The sequence below is a fragment of the Amphiprion ocellaris genome, chromosome 19, assembly GCF_022539595.1.
Source record: "Amphiprion ocellaris isolate individual 3 ecotype Okinawa chromosome 19, ASM2253959v1, whole genome shotgun sequence".
Lineage (NCBI taxonomy): Eukaryota > Metazoa > Chordata > Actinopteri > Pomacentridae > Amphiprion > Amphiprion ocellaris.
The window spans coordinates 24,127,426-24,148,464 of NC_072784.1; the positions used below are offsets into that span (position 1 = coordinate 24,127,426).

Here is a 21,039-nt window from a genome sequence, read left to right on the forward strand (position 1 = left end):
CCTGGCCTTTCTGAAAAGTTCAGATTTTCAACTGTGCTTGAGGTGACCGTAGAAAAAAAAGTCAAGTGTTTTGAAAAATAACACTGGGTGTTGCACTTGTTTCTCTGCATATACTTTCTCCTCATTAGGAGCAATTGAAAAAAGACATAGGTGCTTACGAAAAAGCTATATGGACGCTCAGCCTAAATTAGTGATATTGATGTAAACATCATCCAATCCTTCATCCAGTATTCTCAGCTGATTGTTCAGAACATCTATAGTAATGACATAACTGGACCACTAGTTAAATAAAAGAATAATATTTCCACTTCCACTTGTGTTGAGAACAATGCTATTTATAGCAGCAAGTGTCCAAGTTTTTACTAACCATTTATAAATATCTTCATTCTACAGGTTTGTGTGCAAGAACAATGGGGTTCTGTTTGAGAATCAGCTGCTTCAGATTGGCATCAAGTCAGAGTATCGCCAGAATCTGGGTGAGTCGCCTTCACGAAAAAGTTGATGTGGCTTGATGGAGTTTGTCAACACCAGGACAGTGCTTGGCATGATTTGTCACCAAATGGCCACGGTGTCCAGATTTTTAGCAAGAGGGTGTCGAGTGGGTTTTAGCGAGACATGGTCTTGATTTGGCATTATTTGTTGAAACCATTTTTTTTTAATGACCTTGGCCTAGTGTGATTTTTATTATTGCCAAGTGATTGTGGCTAGAGATTCCACATCACATCTCATCACTCCTGGATTCTAGTTATCCAGTTTCCCATTATTGCTGCTCCGTAACACAGTGTAATGGCAAGTGGAGCATAGCCACTAGCATTGTATAGTGTCAGTGCTTTGGCTCATTTTGCTTCTTAGTGCATGTTGCTTGATGTGTTGACTTGGCCTGGTGTCTTTGATACTCTTACTATGTACTCCATGAACAACAAGCCATGTTCATAAATGAGGCAAGCTTTTAATAGCTATGTGTTGCTTTCAGGGAGAATGTACTTATTCTACGGTAACAAGACATCAGTGCAGTTTGCCAGCTTCACCACCTCAGTCAGCTGTCCTGGGGAGCTGCAGTCTCATATCCTTTCTGTGCAGTTATGTTTTAGTATATTTAGAAACTATCAAAGTTTGAAATCAGATTTTTGGAGCACAGTGTGTAAAACCATTTTAAATCGATCAAAGTTTCAAAATCTTCACCCCTCTGTCATTGTAATTTAAGCATGATATGTAGAAATCTTAGCTTCAGCAGCTTGTTCTTTCTTAACTGTCAAATTTATTCGAGATAACTTTTGACTCTAGAGTAACTTGGAGTACTTTCACTCATGGATGGCATCAGAGATTAAAATGTTTTGTTATAAGTGCACAGCCACTGTGCTGTGCACTTATAACAAAACATTTTAGTCTCTGATGCCATCCATGAGTGAAAGTACTCAAAGTATACAGTCAGGACCATCAGAATTTGAACAGTGACCTAACTTTTCCAATTTTACCTGTGGCCAACCCCACAGAGGTAAAACTGTGGTTAGTCAATCAAGACAAGGTTGGAATATAGACTTTCAGCTTTAATTCAAGAGGTTTTGAGAACAACTGCAATAAAGATGCAGTAGGCAGAAATCTAAAAAGGCAATAAAATAAAAAAAATCACATGTAATTCCAACTACATTGAGGGTAAATTTATTCTAGCGCATCACCATGCCCTACTCTGACTGTGGACTTTATTGTTTTTATACTATCTCATCTGATCTACATGATCATGGGCTAAGTGTCCTTAAACTGAAAAAGCGTCAAGTAGGATGTGAAAAGTCAGATATCCTCTCAGACCACTTAAATTGTAATATGCTCAAAGTTTATAGAATTTTTGCAAAATATTGCCTATCGCAGCTTAAACTGTAGTAGTTACAGATTGTTTTTTTTTTTACATAGTCCCTCCAATTTCACAGGCACAAAAGTAGCTGAACAAACTTACATAATTATGAACAAAAAGGCTTGAAGACAGGGAACAATGTATGTCTCAAAATACTGACTTTCTTCTCTTGAGATGTTTTTTGTACATTTAATGCAGCTGCCTTCAGTTACTGCTTGTTTGTGGTTGTTTTTCCTTGGGACATACAATTACATTATGAATCAGTCGGTGCCTGCCTCCCACCTAACACCCTCAGAATCAGCTAATTTTTTTCTACAGTTGTATTTGATGAAGCCATGCACATTTTTACCTTTAAACTATGAGTAAGTTACAGGCCCTTAAAGTGCATAGGCTTGTTTAGAAATCATTAGTTCAAGAGACTTGAAAATTTCAGGTGTTCATAAACACATCTGCAAACAAATCGATCTTACTCCAAGTGCCACAATCCACATGCGAATCTCATCTTCTAGCCATGATTCCTCCTGTGTCAAAATTCTCTATCTGGAAAATTTGAGGACAGCAACGTGGGAGATAATAGTTTCAACAGCAAATGACCCTAATTACTTAATGATTAATGCAATATTTTTGTTAAACCCCTTGTATTAAAGCTGACAGTTTACACTTCACTCACATTGTAACTGTTTATTTAATGTGCAGATGCAAGCTAACAAAAATTGCTTCACAGCCCAAATACCTATAGTACTGACTGGACTGTTCATGAGGTAAACTTAATTTTTGATTACCTGTTAAAGCTGGGGTGGGCACTATTTCTTAGCATCATTAGACAAAAATTCCATGATAACCTTTTAGCATGTTGTAATTCAAGTGGTCTGAGAAGTAAGTAGACTTACTGAACCTCCCCTTTGCTCTTTTTCCAGTCTTCAGAAAGGCCAAAGCCCATTGAAAAAAAGATTTATTTAAAAAATAGTTGTGTACATGTGGACTGGACGTAAGTCTTACCAATAAAAAATCTTGCATAATTTTCACGTGACACTTATTTTGTTCTGCAGACTTGTAACTTCCCTAATGAGGCTTGATGAATTGTACAAGAAAAAATAGACTTGACAGAACGTATAGTATAAAATTTAGGATGGAAATAGAATACACAATAGATGTCTGCTTATTGTAATTTAACTGCCAACAGGTGTCACTACATATGTTCATTTTTTATTTTTTAATGGAGAGCTCATACTTCAGTCCAATACTGCTTTAGTTGCAAAACATAGGGTTACACTGAGTCAGTGTAGGCATCACACACATCTGGTTGCAAGTCAGCCAGCGCAGTTTCTTGATGGTCCTTGACAACTGGCCACAGCTCAATGTTCAGACCAAACAAGTGGAACCACTGGTAGAGGGCGGGGCCCAGATCCAACAGGTCCTCAACATCGAGTGTCTGACTGACTTCTCTGATGCCCCACTCCTCAACATAAAATTCAGGTAAGCTTGTACACCCAACCCACGTCGTAAAGGTGAAAAGGGAAGCTGTAGCAAGTGAGATATTGAATGTTGGACAATTACCCCTGCTCTAATGCTGGCGTTAGAGATTTAGGATGTTTAAGGATAAACTTCTCCTACATTTTCCATTATCACAGGTTATTCACACTGTGCACAGACCTATATTAATGAACTATTAAGTCACGTCACCATTGTTTATATAGCATATACATAACAAATTTTGATTTTAAGAACCTACAGTATTATTCGATACATACATGCCTGACTAGTTTGAATATTACTGTTAACACCCAACAGCTTTAGAAGACGAATCTAATTGACTAGCCTAAATATTAAGATTAAGTATCTACAATATTTTATACTCTTACTCTTACTTATACTCTTTATACTATTATGGTTAAAACCTTACAAAATTATACATTGAAAACCCAACAAATCCAAAGCCTAGATTTATTTATTTATTTATTTATTTTTTTTTAAAAAAAAGAAAAGGCGATAATGCAGTTTTACCGTCATTCTTCTTTGCAAAACTGCTCAAGCTTTGTCAGGTTACATGAGAATCATGAGTAAACAGCCCCTTTTTAAGTCCAGTCACAATCACCTTGTTGTCTTAATTCCTGAGTAGTTTTAGCTGTATGCTTCAGGTCATTGTTTTTGCTGGACAACAAGTTTTCTCCCATGTCACAGTGGCCTTGCAGATTTCATCAGGTTGTCTTCATTTATTTCCTTATACTTTACTGCATTTCTGACCAGACGTTCTAGATAGATAGATAGACCTTTATTGTCCCCAAGGGGATATTCGTTGTCACAGGCACTGTCAGGTATATAAAAAATACACATATCATGAACAGTTAGACACAGGACAATAGGACAACACACATGCTGGTGAGAGATGGGTGGGAAACATACTACAGGTGATTCAGAGCAGCAATAGCGGAGGGGACAAAGCTTTTGCTAAAGCATGCCCGTTCCCAACTAAGAGTCCTGTACCTCCGGCCAGAGGGCAGTAGAGAGAAGTGAGTGTGGACGGGATGGTCCGGGTCCCTGCTGACTGTCCGAGCCATGTGTGTCACAGCTCTATTGTTGAGGTGGGAGAGGTCCATGGTGGGCAGATTAAGAATTTTGGATGCTATATGTGTGATCTCAGTGAGTCTATTTCTGTTGGAGATGGAGAGTATGTTGAAGTAGCAGGGAGAGCAAGTAGCAGATGTCGTTATACTACAATCTCGTAAGACACATTAACTTCACTCTTGTGATCTTCATTTTACAAATTTAGTGACTTTTAGCACCACTTAGTTGCACGTGTTGAATTAGGTGAGTCAGTTTGAAGGTAGTGAATATGTATGCAATCACTTATTTTACACTTCTTGCATTTTTTTTATTAGTTGACTTTACATTGTATGTTTTCACTTAGACATGAACAAGACTTTTTTTTTGTAAATGTTGTCAAAAAACAAATTGACCATGAATCTATGTTGAAAAGCAATAAAAAGAAAATCTCCAAGGAGGGTGAATACTACTGCATTTTAAACTAACTGTAGTCAGGTAAGGTTGGATTGTGTCAACACCATTACAGAGAGTTGCAGTGGTCCAGGTGAGAGCTAATACCGTAAAAATATTTAACACCGTTTCCAGGCGTGTGATAAAAGTGCTTTAAGCACAGCAATGGTCTTGAGCTGACAAGGGCCTGCGCTCACAACATGTGTTGTAATAAAACTGAAAGCGGAGTCCAGGAAGATACCAACATTCTGACAACATTGTACACATTTTCAAACAGGGGACATTGCTGAGACTAATAGCTGAGCTAGGTGAACTAAATATATTAACCTCAGTTTTTATCCAGGTGAGACATTTTTTGCCATCTAGCGTTTGATAATGTCAAGGCAACTCAAGAGAAACTACAAGTCAAAAAAAGCGGTCAAGTATAAGTGGAAGAAATAGCTGTGTGTCGCCACCATAACAGTGACATGAGATATTGTAGGTTTAGAAAACTGTAGGACATCTTATCTAGACAATAAAAGTGACTCTAAGATTGAACCTTGAGTGTTGCCACAACAATCAATGGAACTGCTCTGTTATTAAGGTAGGAGCTGAATTTAACACTGTACCCAGTAGACCAACTTTATACTTCAGGCCATTAAAGTCAGGGTCATCAACATCAAATGCTGCACTGAGATTGAGCAGACCTAAAATGGAATGCAAACTGGAATTGGTTAAAAAGAATTTATGTTGAAAACAGAATACACAACCCTACATTCGCAATAACTCAGACACACACAAATTATGAGGTGTTAATGTCAACAAGGCTGAAATATATCAACCAAAAACAGTAAGTACTGTTAACAAGAGAAATATGTCTTATCCAAGTGAAGCTACAGCTAAAAACATGCTGACCTACTGTGTGTCTCTGTGTGTTTTTATTACGGTCAGATATGGAGGAGCTCTGCAGAATCTGACCCTCAAGCTGCCTGTCACCATCAACAAGTTCTTCCAGCCAACTGAGATGTCCTCACATGACTTCTTCCAGCGCTGGAAACAACTTAGCCAGTAAGTGTGTGTTGGTCTCAGTGTTTTGCCAGTGCATTTGTAGGGTTTTTCCACCAAGTTAGCTTGTTACGCCCAGCCTAGGGGTTGCTGAAACGCAATATGAAGCTCCATCCTTCATATGTCCCAAGCAGCCACAAAACAAATTTTCTCAGGGAATGATTAATTTTTTTAAAATAAAAGCAATATGCCAAACAAAGTTATGTGGTTGAAAAGCAAAGGAGTGATGATGTATAAATTAACTTCACAGTAAACCCAAGGCCAAAATAGCAAACAAAACCTACACTATTCTTCAGAATAAGACTTACCTAAAATAAATTTGAAAAATAAACACAGAGTCTCACCTTAGACAGGAGAAACATGGTTAAACAAAAGTGGCAATTCACTCCTACCATACATTACCACACTATCAGACTTGACTATACAGAGCACACGCTGTGTTTGAGTTGTGTGTGCTAGTTGGGATTCAGGTGAAGGATGCCATGCCTCTCTGACCTCGACGCAACGTCATCCCTCCGCTTTATGCACCAGTTTTCGCTGGTAGTTCGACCAGTCCCACGTTGACCCGACACCCCGGCATTCAATCCCGTAGGCGGTATGGCATAGGCCTATTTGAATATTTCATAGATACAAGGAAAGGAAGCACACACAGAACACAGAAAAAAAACATACACATATGGCTGCAGTCGTAACAGCCTGCTTCAACTGCACCATGCCATGCTACACCGTAATGACGTGTGTTTCCACCACAACCTCACAGTGGGCGATAGCTGAGCCACAACTGTTGTGCTTCTGCTTGGACACAGCGCTGACCACAGCCAACATATGATGGTCTCCACCATGTGTCTACAGATATGTGATTGTGCCAGTGACTAGAGAGAGTGTTCTACTTTCTCAAGTCTCTTTGTTCAGCGCTTAGTAATTTTGCAATTGCTGTCTGAATCTTGGTGGTTTTAAGTTGAGATGTTAGTTGAGGATAAAACAACTTAACAATAACTACTGCATACCCCGCACCCTACCCCTACATCCAAGAGTAAGAAAAAAAGAAAGGAAAGAAAAGACAGTTTTTGTTAGTTTTACTACTCTTCTTAGTCTAAAAAAGTTATGTATCACTTTGCTAAGAGTGCAGCTGTAGTGTGCTGAGATAGGAAAAGACCAACTGTTACTGTGGTTTGTGACTGGCACAACAACACAGCATCACAGTAACTGACTTTACCTTGCCGTGTACTGTAGAGGCAAAACTCTTGCACGATGCCAAAGTGCCTCAACTGTTCGTGCCATGGTTTTGTGCAACTCAACTATGGAAAACTCCATCAGGGTTTCTTTAAAGCTCCTGTTTGTCTCTCCTCAGGCCTCAGCAAGAAGCACAAAAGATATTCAAGGCCAACCACAGCATGGACACCGAAGTACTTAAGGCAAAGGTATACCCATGTGTAATAGGTCATTCTTCTGTGCTTTTTCAGTAACTTCTTACTGGCTTGGTGGTTAAGGCTTTGGGCAACTAACAAACTGGGATATGCGAAAAGGCTAAATTTCCTTTTGTGGGATTAAAAAAAAAATAGCAAAAAAAAAAACTATACATAGTAAAGGCTCTACCTCTATATGTACAGTATCTAACACTTAATTACTGTTTCTTACAACCAGGCATTTTTTCTGTAGATGAACTGCTTGGCTTTGTTTTCATATTATGTCAGATACTTCTGTGTATTTTTTTAAAAAATTGTATGAAAATCTATATTAACACTCTTAGTGCAGTCAACTCTTGCAACTTGCAGTAGTCAGATTTTTGTGGTGCAGCACATAAAATGTACCTACATGGAAAAGAACTAAGATAAAAGTAAAAAATGTGTGTAGTGTACCCAAGATGACTGATATATTTTCATTAATGTCTGAAATCCCATTCTTTCCTCCTTTATTCTTTGTGATTTATGTGTGGTGATATGTTTGTGCGTAGCTGCTGGGATTAGGAACGGCCCTGCTGGATAATGTTGATCCAAACCCAGAGAACTACGTGTGTGCTGGAGTGATCCAGACCAAGGGCCAGCAGGTTGGCTGTCTGCTAAGACTGGAGCCAAATGCACAGGCACAGGTATAAGAAATATGCTCACTGAAAAGTAAACTATTCAGTAAATATTACAGTTCAGCAGATATAGTAGCTTGTATTTTCCTCATTAATTTCCAGTTAATCAAACCTCTTCCAACTAACCAGTGAGAGATGTTTTTTGTGTTTTCACCCTTCAGGATAAAAATGCCATTGATCTGGAATTCTGTAGTACTACTGCTGATCTTGTTTCCGAAATTTGTATCTATGCAGGAACGCAGCAGTTTCCATATGCTGCTATCCCACAGAGCAAATTATTTTATATTTTGTGTTTTCAGTTCAGGCACACAGGCCTTACTTAGACAGCTTTCCTTTTGGTACCTATTTCTTAAATTTACTTTGCAAAAGTATACTAGTAACCCTAATTTTATTGTTGGCATGAACAACTAAGAAATCCTTGGGTGTATAGTTCAGTGTGGGCATGCCATAGCAGTTTTATGATCACTTCTTATTTTTTGTCCCAGATGAAATATTGGGTCTCCTAACTCTGTGTGTCTCTGTGTAGATGTATCGTCTGACTCTGCGCTGCAGCAAAGACTCTGTGTCCAGGCGTCTCTGTGAGCTGCTGGCCGAACAGTTCTAGAGTCCAGATCTCTACCGTGACCAGTACTCCCACCATCCCCACCGGTGACCTCTCCTTCCAATCCTCCTGCCACACCTCTCCTCCTCCCTCTTTGAGTAAAAAAAAAAAGGTGTAACCTACATAAGGGAAAAGCAGCCGCTGCTAGCAGCAGCAATATTATTGTCATTATTCTTGTCCCAGATTCTGAATCCAGTTCATCTTCTACTTGTTTATTAACATGATGCTTCATTCTTGTTTTTGTTGGTTTACCTGTGTAGCTGGTGTGTGTATGGCCAGGAGTGTGTGTGTGTGTGTGTGTCTGTGTGCCTGCATTTGTGTCCCATGGTTGTGCTGGGGTCTCATTCTACTCCATCCTGATTGCTCTGTAGTACTGATGCTTTGAATTTCTGTATACGTGTGTGTGAGAGATTTAATTTGTAGAACATTCCTTGAAGTCAAATGGGCGAAGCTGTTAGTTGGGCACATATCCCACCAACCAAAATAACACAAGCTATTATATGACCCCCATAATTCCTACCAATGAAATGAGACCTGGGGGTTTGTCAAGCATTCCCACTAAAAATGCACTTAAGGTATTTGATCTTCTCTGTGACCCTCCAGTGTGAGCTCCCTTACTTTTCCACTAAATGGCCTCATTCCTCTCATGATACCGTGTAAGGAGTAGCCGTTTGTTTCAGTGAAGTATTGCACTTGTTTATGTTATTGATGTGTATGTAAATATGCGCCAGTGAATGACTTTATTGCTTTCTGAGACATTCCCATCGTGCTTTTTTTTCAGAATTCTGTTGATTATTTAATCCAGGCTGCCCAAGTAGAAGGATGGCACAGAGAAGATATTATGTGGAAAAGGGGTACAGGGATGAGTTCTGCTGTGTCAGAACTGTCTTTAAGACCCATTAGAGTCAGTCTTATCTATGACCTGGAACATGGTTCCAGATGCTTGTCATTGAAAAGCTTGGGGGGCATCTGTGAGCAGGTCTTTATTGGAAGTAGAGAAGTTTACAAGGTGTGCACATAATTTTCATCACTGTAGTCTTTACGCTTATCTAACTGGCACATTGTTTTGGAAACATTTCAGATAAAAAACAAATCTGATAATGTGTGGTTTGTCCAAGCAAAGTTTTCAAATGTTGCTTCTCTAAGACCAGGCTTATAGAGGTGATAGTTATGCTTGATATAAAGCATCCTCGAGTAACATGCTTTAGTTTTATAAGACAGAAGACTTTGGCTCCTGTGCTGAGCAGTGTACAGCTACTTGACTAAGCTTTTCAATGGGAAACATCTGGGCCTGTGGTTGAGACAGGTCCAAACAGAGATGAATACATTTTAGAGACGTAATGGTTCTACAAGATGCTGGCACTGGTTTAGGTTGCTGCATCAGTGTATGTATAGAGACCTGTTGATTTTCTGAATAAGTGCACAGCTTTAGCTATGATTAGAGTAGAGCAAAAATACATACACCATATAGCCACCTAAAAGGATATAACAGTTTTCTACTCGGGCAGTACAAAGTCCACTGCAGCAGCTAAATCCAGCACCTACCTTGGACAAAGTGATGAGTCTTTTCACACATCCATATCCCTACTTTTTCAGCCAAGCATTATAATCAGTAATGCTGATATTTCAGGTGTGTACTCAACCACAACTGTAAATGTTGAAAGAACACAGATGTTGAACAACTTCAGAATGCTTAGTCATTCATCCACAACTTTATAACTCTATCTGGGCTTCCTGTCACACACAAGCACTGACATTGTGGGAGAGGACAGGATGTAAGATAGCCAGATGTCCATGACAACTACAGGGGACTCGGTATGCATGTGTGTGAATGTGAGTGTGGTTGTAAGCAGGTTAAAAAAAAAAAAAAAAAAAAAAGCCTAAAGACATTTCTAATACATAGTCACAGTACATTCTGTGGTTGCACAGCAATCACAGGACATTGAATTTATAGTGAAAAAATTTTGTCTTTTTGTCATTCTGTGAGTGTGTGTATGTGAGTTTGTGTGTGTGTCTATGCAGTATCCACTAGCTAATGCAGCCTCATGTATCGGTGTTAAGAACCTGTCCAATACCTGTGTTAGAATTAAGATTTACTCTGTAATGAAAAAATGTGAAAGTAAAACTATGCCATATATCTGACTAGACGCCTCCTGTTTTTTATGATGTAGAGTACATGTACAGTAGGTGGCCTCCATCATTTAAGAGCACCTTTCTGTAATTCAGAGATTCTTAGAATGTAGCAGAAGTTAAACATTTAGAGTGATTGGTCTCTCTGTCATCTCCTGATTATTTAAGGAAAAAACTTCAAAATACTTAAATGTTTTAATAGTCTATAATACATTTTTAGGGGTTTAATCAATGGGAGTGTCTAGTACAGCTGCAACCAATCATCAGTTCATTTTGGTAGTTTGGTGGATTTAGTACTAGAGGCAAACACATTTTCCCACTGCCCCTGTTGGTATTAGACAACCTTTCTCCTTCCACTGTTAGATATATATCCTTCTGTCGAGACTGCACTCTTGCTTTACAATGTGGTATGGAAGTCACAGTCTGCGTATATATGCAGGGGGGACCAATAGTTTCAAAGTGAGAGACTCATGCATGCTAACATGCCCAAGAGCAGGACTGGCTACCAACATGCAGTATAGAGAAGATCAGATTGTAGCATACACAGAGGGAATGTGACTTCAGTCTCTGTCAAGGACGCCATTACTTCACTGTGTCTTCACTTACCAAATATTAAAGCTGCTATATTAATTTTCAAAATCTTGTATATAGAGCCTTTTAAAAAGTTGACCATTGCATCATCTCATTGAGTGTTTAATAATAATCTCTGGGATGTTATATATAAACCTAGGGTTTGCTGCAATTATTGCAATCTAGTGGGTCTGAACAGTCAACACCTAAAATACAGATCTTATTTTTAGTAGCAGTTTACTGTCCTAAGTCAGAAATGACCCACTGGACAAATGATCCACAAACGATTAACCTGAAAGGGCTTCTTGTTTCTGTCCTACTTTAGTCCTGGTACTCTGCAGTCCATCTTGTTAGATCAGAGCCACAGCTTCAGTCTGCTAGTCATACTGCATGCTGTTCAGTACATTGACAACTCAGTATTCAGTTATCATCTAGTCAGGAAAATCAGGTGCTGATGCATGGATCCTGACAATCACAGATCTTTAAAATTTGGAAATGCATAGTTTTCACTGGGTCAGAAGGGTATGAAAAAATGTAATTCCATCCCACTACTGTTGATTGTTGATATATACAGCCCTCTAGATTAAAGCAAAGTTTTCAAAGTGTGTGGAACACAATGGATGATGAGTAGGTAGGTCTTTTACATTTTCTGAAAGTCCAAATCACAAAAGTGGTATTTATTTCCCCTCATATTCAACATTTGGGTCACTCTTTTTTTTCTTCTTTTTTGTCTGCATTTGTTCTCATTAACTCCACAAAAGAGGTGTCAACATTGTATGAGATTGATGCATATTTTAGTCTTGCAGCCAAATATTTTAATATTTAGTGCATGTGTGTGACCATCACCGGCCCTCCCTGAAAGCTAAGCAGATATTCTTTATTAGAATTCCCTATTATGAGCCAGGGAGGACAGTGCTACACCTCAGTGATGTGTGGGGGAAACAAAGACTAGACAGGACGAACAGGATGAACAGGGATAGAAACTAACAGGCGGTGCTATTGCAATTAAAGATTGTAAGGTGGTGTGTTATTCCCAACTACTAACTGCCCATCAATAAAACAAAAAAAAAAAAGAAAACCAACACAAAAAAAAAAGAGATTCAATAAATAAATAATTAAACAAACGGTACTGAGCACCATAATTGTGGATGTCTTGACAGTATAGAATAGGATGGAATAGAATAGGCCAGAAGAGGATACTAGTGAAAGAGAGAATGAGTTTAGGGTAGAGAGTCTGGAGAGATTCTCAGCACATTCTGGTGGGTCCCATCATTTGCTGACAATGGGACTCGGCAGTGGCTGGCGAGACCTGGTCAAACATGCAAGTGTGAAGGACCCCGAAGCCCAGAACAGCAATCATGGCAAGGCAGGGCCAAGCCAACAGGGCACCCCTCCCCCTGGGCCGTAGGAGCCACAGGGCGGCACCCCCAGAGAGCCACCGGGGCCACCGTGAACGACGCGAACCCGGAGAACAAGAGGGAGCAGCTACCGACACCCCCAGCGTGCCAAGACCGACCCAGGGGTACGAGGACCCACCCGCCACCCAAACCCCAACCCCGCCCACCCCAGCCCCCACCAAACCCCCCACCCCACCATCCCACCCGCCCTCCCCCACCCCCTCCCCCACCCCCGAGAGGGCCAACGGCCCCACGAAGCCAGACACAGGGGCCGAGCAGCCCACCAAAGGGATGGCAACCAGCCCAGCACAAAGCAGGCCGCCACCGGGAGCGACCAGAGGAAATCGGAGCCGGGACCCGATGCGAGTCCAGAGGGTAAAAATGGACAGTGTGGTGGGGCCCGGCGACGCCGACAGGGAGGCACCCCGCATACCCCCCGCACCAGGCCCCAGGCGAGCGCAGTACACCCAGGGCCCCCATACCCCGCAATGCGCCCTGACAACCCACCAGGACAGAGCCACCACATGCCACCAGCCCGCAGTACAGCTACAGCGCCCACCAGGACGGCCAATCCAGCCCCCGCAGCCCACCAAGAGCCACTGCACCAGCCCGGACCTGTCGGGCATGCAGGAAACCCCCCCCCAGGCCACAGCCCCCAGGTCCCGGGGACCCCCCCAGCCACAGCAACACGGATGATGGTCCACCCCTGCCACCCCATAGCCATAAGGGGGCCGGGTCCCACCAGGGAGGCCATATTAGTGAAACCCCCCCATTACTCCCTGTTAATATGTCTCCCGATCCCAGACTGGAGACATTATCCCTGCACCGTGATAGTGTAACCCTGAGTGTCATGTGGTGCATTAAAAGTGGAGAGGCTGGGTGAGGCGTCCAGGGGGCAGGCCAGAGGACCACAGAGGATGGCTACTCTGCAGCCCTGGCCCAAGTTCCCCGAGCCGTCCCAGACCTACCCCCAAGGTGTGAGTGTGTGTGGTGCATTAAAAGAAATTAGAGAGCAGGGGAGGCAAGCAAGAGGGTGATGGGGAAGAGACAAGGCCGTAAAGCCCTGCTGTCCGCCCCACCACAGAGCCCATCGTTCCCGCCCCCACCTGCTCTCGGGGCCCTAACTGTCGTGTCCCTATATGTGCCTAAGAGTTGCTATGTACAGTGATGTGTGAAGTATGTGAAGTGCACAGTAAGAGGCAGTCTGGTGTGGATCCGGCCCATGAGGACAGAGCAGCGGGGGAGACAGGTAGTAAGACCACCAGTACTGATGCAGAGGGCCCCCAGAGCCCGGAGACAAGAGGCCAAGGTGGGCCCACACGAACCCGACCGGCCCAGCCAGCACCAAAACCCCCAGAAGTCGCAGCGCTAGAGAAGCGCCCCAGCAGACGCCATAGCCCCACCACGGGCCAGCTGCACACAGCACCCTGCCCCGGAGGGAGGACCAGGCCGCACCACCAGGAAGCAAGGGCCATGAGCCTCCACGCCCACCCCGGAGCCGGCACGTCCAGGATGCAGGGCGCCCACCCCACAGCATCACCGAGATGGGTCACACTTTTGATAGTGGGAGAGTTTCAATGTTCGTGAAATTGAACCTCATTCCGCACACTGCAGCTTCAAAGTGAGACTCATGCATGCTAACATGCCCAAGAGCAGGACTTTTTTGTTTTTTGTTTTTTGTTTTTCAAGTGGTGGAAACAGCTTCCATAATATATGGAAGCTGTTTCCACCACTTGAAAAACAAAAGGGAGTTACATAGTATGTCATAATCATTAGATTATGATTCATCATTATGACATCATATGATATACTATGTCATAATTATTACTTCTGACCATATTTGTGACTTAAGCTTTAAGATTTCAATATAATTATGACCTAAGTTCTCAAAACAATTCTTTAATGTTGTGTCATACTGACACACATTTCCATATTCATGACTTTCTACCTCATAATTATTAGATGTTTGGTAAGCCTCAAAATAATGACATTTTGCTTTTTAGTATCTTATCCTTAGGACTTTCATAATTCCGACTTAGATAATTTAGTCACTTATGACCTAACATTTCAGTATTATGAGATATTAAGTCATTATTTTTTCCAAAATCACAGCCAGACTGTTCTCATTATTATAAAATACTAACTCATTATTATGTCACATTGCGGCCAGAGTTATCATCGTTTATGCAAAATCAAAGCTCTCATACTTAAAAAGCACTATGCTTTATTTTTTGCACATAAATGTTTTGAGGTAGTGCTGAGGCTGTTTTTCCTGCCTGCTTCCTCCATCTTTGCTGCCGAGAGAAGAGCTCATACAGCGGACATGCGTCTGTGCGTCTATCACTCCTGAAAAGCGCTGATTGGCTGAAGATGACATCATCCAGCCTCGATCTATTGTTGGAAAGGGGATGAGCTCATCGTTGAGAAGCCAGTTTCAGAGAGGAAAATGATGAAAACGGGGCACGCAGCAGCAGAAGACACTGGTTTAATGTGAAGAGGATAGAAAGCTTCTGCAGACCTGCTGCAAGAGGAGAACGTTACACAAGGACGCTTAAAGTAGGTCGTATTAAGTTGTAGAATCGTGGCTTTGCGAGGAAAAAATCAGGTATTAAAAGAGTATTTTCATGTTTTGCTGGATTTTTACCAACTGGATTATTTGTGCTATGGTTACAAAATTTGCGCGGGAGTAAAGCTCTCAGACGCTCACCTGATGGCGCAAACCAATATGTAGGGTATTATAAACAACTTTGACAACTCATTTTATACCATCGAAGTTGCTAAAAAAAAAATAATAAAAAATTCCAGCATTACATGTGGTGCGTGTTTTGCTGCAGATATGGTTTGGTCCCGGGAGAGAGACACGGATCATCATCCCCTGTCCGTCATCCTGCCGCAGCTCTACCTCGGAGCGGAGAGCGACGTTACGCAGGTAAGAGGAAGATCTCTGCACATACACACAGCGCAAAAACATGGTGATCTGTTCAGAAAATTACAGAAACTTAACTTCACTAAATCAATCAATCAATCACTAATCTGACGTTGATTTCTACACATAAACACACATAAAACCAGATATATAAACAGTACAGTAAGAAGCACAGAATATTATTCAAACAAATGGTTTCAGTACAATTATTCAATTATGTATGAACGTTTTGAAGATGTGGGTACAAATGGTGCTCAGGTTGCTATTTTTCATTCAGCTTGAGGAATGCCCGATCAAAGAAGTTCAGTTTTTGTATCCGTTTTTTGTGATAGGAATCTACAATGACAACCACAGGGTAAGACCATAAACTGTGGATGTAGAGGGGAACAGTCACACTGATCGCCTGTTTTTTTATGTAGAGTCTGAATGTTTTTGTTAAACATGTCAATATAATGTCGAGGACTAACAAGTGCATTTTCTTCTGAAATGTAGTGGAACATAAGAATAAAGTTTGTTTGTGTGTGTGTGTGTGTGTGTGTGTGTGTGTGTGTGTGTGTTTGAGTAGGACAGGCTGGCCTCTCTGGGTATCTCCTATGTGCTAAGTGTGAGCCGCTGCAGCCCCCAGCCCTCCTTTCTGCCTCCCTCCAGATACCTTCGCATCCCAATTGATGATTCCTTGTGGGACAACCTGCTGCCTTGGATCCCCCAGGCAATGCACTTCATCGGTCAGAACGCTCCCTCTCCGTCTTGCAATATCTCTGCACAAGCAACCACTAACTTCATAAGCTGTTTTTCTTGTTGATTTCTTCCAGTCTCTTATGCAAATATTCCTAAAACAGTCACATTTTTCCAAAAAGCTGATTTTAATCATAATTACCTGCACATTTTTTTTCTCACTTTGCAGCTTTGCTGCTGTGTTTTGTGTTCAGATGCAGCCATGTCTTCTGGAGCCTCAGTGTTGGTGCACTGTGCGGCGGGAATCTCTCGTTCCCCGGCACTAGCTGTAGCCTACATTATGTACAGCCTGGAAATGGATCTAGACCATGCATACAGGTGAGGGTGTTCACACACATTCAGACACCAATTTGACCTGAGCAGACACTCATCAAATAACAGTTGTACACTATTAAAACTAGTGCATCATGCAAGAAATACTAAATAAACCCCCAAACCTACTGGCTTATTTTCTAAACTGTCAAAATACTTCATAAAATTTCATTTAACACAGAACAATGAGATACATCAGTTCTAACATTTTTCTCTCTACCACCCTGCGTTATTACCAGAAGTTATTTTTATCTACACAGTGTTACAGTGGTGAAATACACATGGCCTTGAAAAATCTCTAACACTGAATGAATTTACATTTATGGGCAGAACTGCAACAGTATAAATTAAAATGTAACACATTGCAGTGGTTAGGTTTCTCTGTATCTACCATGCATGGTGTGCTCAAAAAGACCTGAGACTGTTAATGCTGGACATGCATGTAGTGCGTCAGGAGACCGCTTTACACCGTGACATCAAAAGTAGGACCTGTAACAGACGTTTTTGTGATGGCTGGAAGGTGCACATTTGCAGTTTCACTGTGGAACTCGAAGTGGAGCAGAGAGCAAACATCAAATTCTGTGTCAGTCAGCAGGCAGGATCATGATCAGAGCTTCATGTGACCATTATTACTTGTAGCAAAATTTTGGTTGTGGGAGTTCATCCTCCAGGATCAGACAGACTTCTACTGTAACATTCTGAGTTGTATAACGGAGAACACTTAGTGCAAACAAGCTGAACTGGGGCGCGACTAATACGGATGCTGCAACTGCGCTGTGCGCCTGGTCAAACTGTGGTGACTACACAAGACTGTTTTGGCTACAACAGCACAACCCCTAACTACTCGCCAGATTTAGCTCACTGGAACTTTGTCCTCTTTTCCCAAAATGAAATTCATGTTGAAGGGCTACTGTTTTGACACAGTTTAAGAGGTTGGGATTCTATCGCGGATGCTGCTTGACCTGTTCTCATTACAGAACTTCCAGGGAGAGTTACAGGGGTTGCACGAGCACTGTACCCTCACTGCACAAGGAGACTACACTGATAAAGATGATGGTCAGATTTAAATCAGGCATGGCTTTTTGTTTCATAGGCACAGTCTGAATTTTTTGATTGCACGTTTTTCAATGACTATCTTTCTTCATATTTTTTCTCTTCCCTTTTAAATCTCTCAAACTGCCAACAGGACCCCTTTAGCACCCCTTTTACCTTTTTAACATGTCTGTATGGTGTTTTGTATCGAAAATCAGTGAATGAAATAAAGAGTCAACAACATGGTTTCCACCTTGAAACTGCTGTGCACCCAATTACAATTGCAAAAACAGATTCAGATTTCCAGGGTTTCATACATAGCAAATCTAAGGAACCAGTCTTGTCAGTTGGCAGGGTGCGGAACTACATATAAGAAGTTGGCTGGCAAGAATGTATTATTTTCATTAATTAAAAAAAAAAAACAAAAACGTGTAACCTTGACAGATAACATGAGTTTTTAGAGGTTCAATCAATGATCAAAGAGGGAATTTTATACACAGTTCAGATGTGCACATTTTAAGTTTAGTCATAAATCTAAAATTAAAAAAAAATAGTTGAATCATACAAAATTAAATCAAGACAAAGCAAAAATTCCAGTTGTTAAGGAGGAAGGGAAGGCCAGGGAAGAAAAACCAGCCTCCTGAAGGAATAAACAACATTCTACACCAACCTGCATCCATCAAAACACTATCAAAACTAACTGAGCTGTTTTTTTTGCACCATTGCTCTTCCACAGCACACTAAAGAATAAACAAACTAAAAATACATGTAAAAGTAGCAGTTGATGAATTATCCACTGCCCTTATTCAAAAAAACTAAGCAATGTAACCCTATAGCATGTGTGTTGAGTTCTACAAACATTATTATTATAGCTCTACTCTTCAACAGACTGATTGCTGATATTGGAAAAAAATAGGTAGACTACCTATCAACATATATACTGCCATAATTACTCTTCCCCAGTAAACCTATATCTTACCATATATACCACATACAGACATTTTGCTACACATACTCAACAGACCCATAAGGACATACAGCGAATACTGTATGTGTGCTTCTACCTTAACTTGTACCAAGCTGAGACAGACTCACCTACTTACAATGCTCATTATTTACTCTGTTACATTAACTCTTCTTTTTAATCCCTTTATGTTTTATTGCCTTGTTTCGTACTGTTTAGTAATGTAACTGTTGCTGTAGATCAGTGTAGAACGTCAACCACAGTCAGTGTGTTTGCTATAAAATGTAAGTAGCCCTAACCCACGTCGTGTCTGTCCTCTTTAACAGGTTTGTGAAAGAGCGTCGGCCCTCCATCTCACCAAACTTCAACTTCCTGGGTCAACTGCAGCACTTCCAGGGTGCTCTGAGCCAGAAAACCTCTGGTGGTGACTTCATCATCCATCACCTGGACAATCACCTGCCATCCATGAATGACAGAGTTAGCTACACTCATGGCAGTCAGAACCACAATTATCAAGTGGACAGTGTCACTGGGGATTCATCACAACTCAAAGACAAAACACAACAGAAACAGTCACTTTCAGATGCCAACAGAAACCACCAACAGAGAATTGAGACTCTTGATCTGACTGTGTCTCAAAATCAGCAGCATGTGCAGACACGATGTGAGATTCCAGCTTCAAACCCTTGTGAGCCCATCAAAGCAGTACCAAAGCATACAAAACTACAATTCCCATCAAGCACTGCTTCTCTATTAGAGAAACGTAAAAGCCTCTCGCTCGCTTTGACCCCTTTGGGAATGTGTCCTCTCTCTGAACCAAGCAGCAGTGAACAAGCAAGAGGCACTACCATATCAAAAACTGTCCACGATAGGGAGACAGAAGAGAAGCCTGAGGCAAAGACACTTAGTCATACAGGCAGATACAGACAGGAAGGGAACACCCACATGGAACAGAGTCCCTCCCACAGCAAGTGCAGCAGAGCTGAAGTGAAGGAGCAGGGCCTACTGTCACCGTTAAGCTTCACTTTGAACAAGCTACTTGGGTGGGGGGAGAGAGTGCTACTGGGAGGCCTTTTTGTCCACCCTGTGAGGATGGGACAGCCTACACTACCATACAGGTGCTAAGAGTGAACAATAAGGCTTCAAGGGGTTGTATCTGTGCATGTTTGTCAAAAAACAACAACATACCACACATGTGATATACATATGTACTGAAAGAACCTGTGTCTTCTATTTATTTATTGCAGAGCCGAATATCTAAACTGTACTTGACAAGAAACCTCCACACAAATGCATCTTGTTTAGTACATATTGACCATAGTAGGCTTATCTTGTTATTTTGTAAGGTGCCATTATTTTAAAAAGACTTTTGGCACAGTGGCTTGGATTGTATTTACAATGATTAAAGATGACATTTCAACGATGATTTATTGCCTGATTGTCAGGAGTCAGTTTAGAGCAGACCTTCTCATCATAGCTACCAAGCTTTTAATTGTTTTTAGTCTTATTACCCCAGAAAAGAGATCTGCTGAAATTTACTTATGTTCCATCTCATCAGTAAAATCCATGTGAATCAGTATTTCAGAATGTGATTGAAAAATGTTTTTAGGGATATGTATCACAACAGTAGAATTAGAATCTCCTAGTTAGTCCTCTTTCATAATTTCATGTTAAAATACAGCTCTAAAACGGATTTTTTGTTTTTTAGCTGATCTTGTGCATGGTCCTAAATTTGTTTTTACCATAATCAGATGATCTAATAGCAAATTTTGGGCCACATAATCTACTAGTAGACTGATACTGTACACTAGGGGGCAGCAATTATGTAAAATTATATTATACAGGTTTACGTCAGTGTTATGTTGTCATATTGTTTTATTTCTCAGTATCTAATTTAAGAAAGAAACATTTGTGAGAGGTTGTTTTGGGATTATACTGCAGGTTGTTTTAGAATTATACTGAAGGTGAAGGATAATTCCTTCCTCTTTATAAGTGAGTGCCAACAGAGTTACAGCAGCTTGAGTAAGTACTGGTTTGACAATTATAACTAATAGGTGCAAATGTTTTGCATATACAGTATTTATGCTGCAATACGAAGCTATGCACAATAAATATTGAGCAACAGTGGGTTGCTTTATTAAGTTCAGCTATTGTTTCCATTTCATGTTATATCAACGTTATTGTCAGATTGCTATCTGCTGGAAACACAAATCCTTAATAATTTATTATTGTCATATTTATTTCGATTTACATAAACTTTGTATTTGCATTGTTACCCAAAATATATTTAGGATAGTGTCATATTTTTGTTGTAAACAAAAAATACATTTTGGATATATTTAGTCATATTTTTACAGTATAAAATAATCTCCTATAATTTCCTAAAAGGATATGAAAACAAGGGT

General features: G+C 40.9%; 2 protein-coding genes across 7 annotated transcripts in view; both read left to right on the forward strand.

Annotated features, from left to right (window-relative positions):
* Window positions 1-10,710, forward strand: part of ap2a1 (adaptor related protein complex 2 subunit alpha 1) — a 48,391-nt gene extending 37,681 nt beyond the window's left edge. Inside the window, exons 16-22 of one of the 4 annotated variants that reach the window (XM_023286685.3) lie at window positions 394-476; window positions 974-1,063; window positions 3,202-3,325; window positions 5,774-5,890; window positions 7,239-7,308; window positions 7,842-7,976; window positions 8,494-10,710. In XM_023286685.3, the coding sequence (XP_023142453.1) occupies window positions 394-476; window positions 974-1,063; window positions 3,202-3,325; window positions 5,774-5,890; window positions 7,239-7,308; window positions 7,842-7,976; window positions 8,494-8,571 (697 nt within the window). In that variant the 3' untranslated portion in view covers window positions 8,572-10,710. Of the gene's footprint in view, window positions 1-393; window positions 477-973; window positions 1,265-3,201; window positions 3,326-5,773; window positions 5,891-7,238; window positions 7,309-7,841; window positions 7,977-8,493 lie in introns of those variants that run through there. The other 3 variants (XM_055004935.1, XM_055004933.1, XM_055004934.1) reach the window with 3 other exon arrangements.
* Window positions 10,711-15,061: 4,351 nt separating this feature from the next.
* On the forward strand, window positions 15,062-20,060 carry si:ch211-195b15.8 (probable dual specificity protein phosphatase DDB_G0281963). Of its 3 annotated transcripts, none has more exons than XM_023286706.3 (5): window positions 15,062-15,221; window positions 15,500-15,594; window positions 16,157-16,316; window positions 16,521-16,644; window positions 18,961-20,060. In XM_023286706.3, exons 2-5 carry the CDS (start codon window positions 15,502-15,504, stop codon window positions 19,757-19,759), a joined length of 1,176 nt encoding a protein of 391 aa, XP_023142474.1. In that variant the 5' UTR covers window positions 15,062-15,221; window positions 15,500-15,501; the 3' UTR covers window positions 19,760-20,060. The 3 variants fall into 3 exon arrangements, with proteins under 3 accessions (XP_023142474.1, XP_054861251.1, XP_054861252.1); XM_055005276.1 differs by having other exon boundaries at window positions 15,142-15,270; XM_055005277.1 differs by lacking the exon at window positions 15,062-15,221 and adding an exon at window positions 15,366-15,392.
* Window positions 20,061-21,039: the final 979 nt, after the last annotated feature.

Excerpts from the sequence above, each read along its gene's own strand:
- si:ch211-195b15.8 (XM_023286706.3), top strand. The coding sequence starts at position 15,502 with ATGGTTTGGTCCCGGGAGAGAGACACGGATCATCATCCCCTGTCCGTC. Across the intron at positions 15,595-16,156 it reads CGGAGAGCGACGTTACGCAG|GACAGGCTGGCCTCTCTGGG; the intron begins GTAAGAGGAAGA and ends GTGTTTGAGTAG. Across the intron at positions 16,317-16,520 it reads CCAGGCAATGCACTTCATCG|ATGCAGCCATGTCTTCTGGA; the intron begins GTCAGAACGCTC and ends TTTTGTGTTCAG.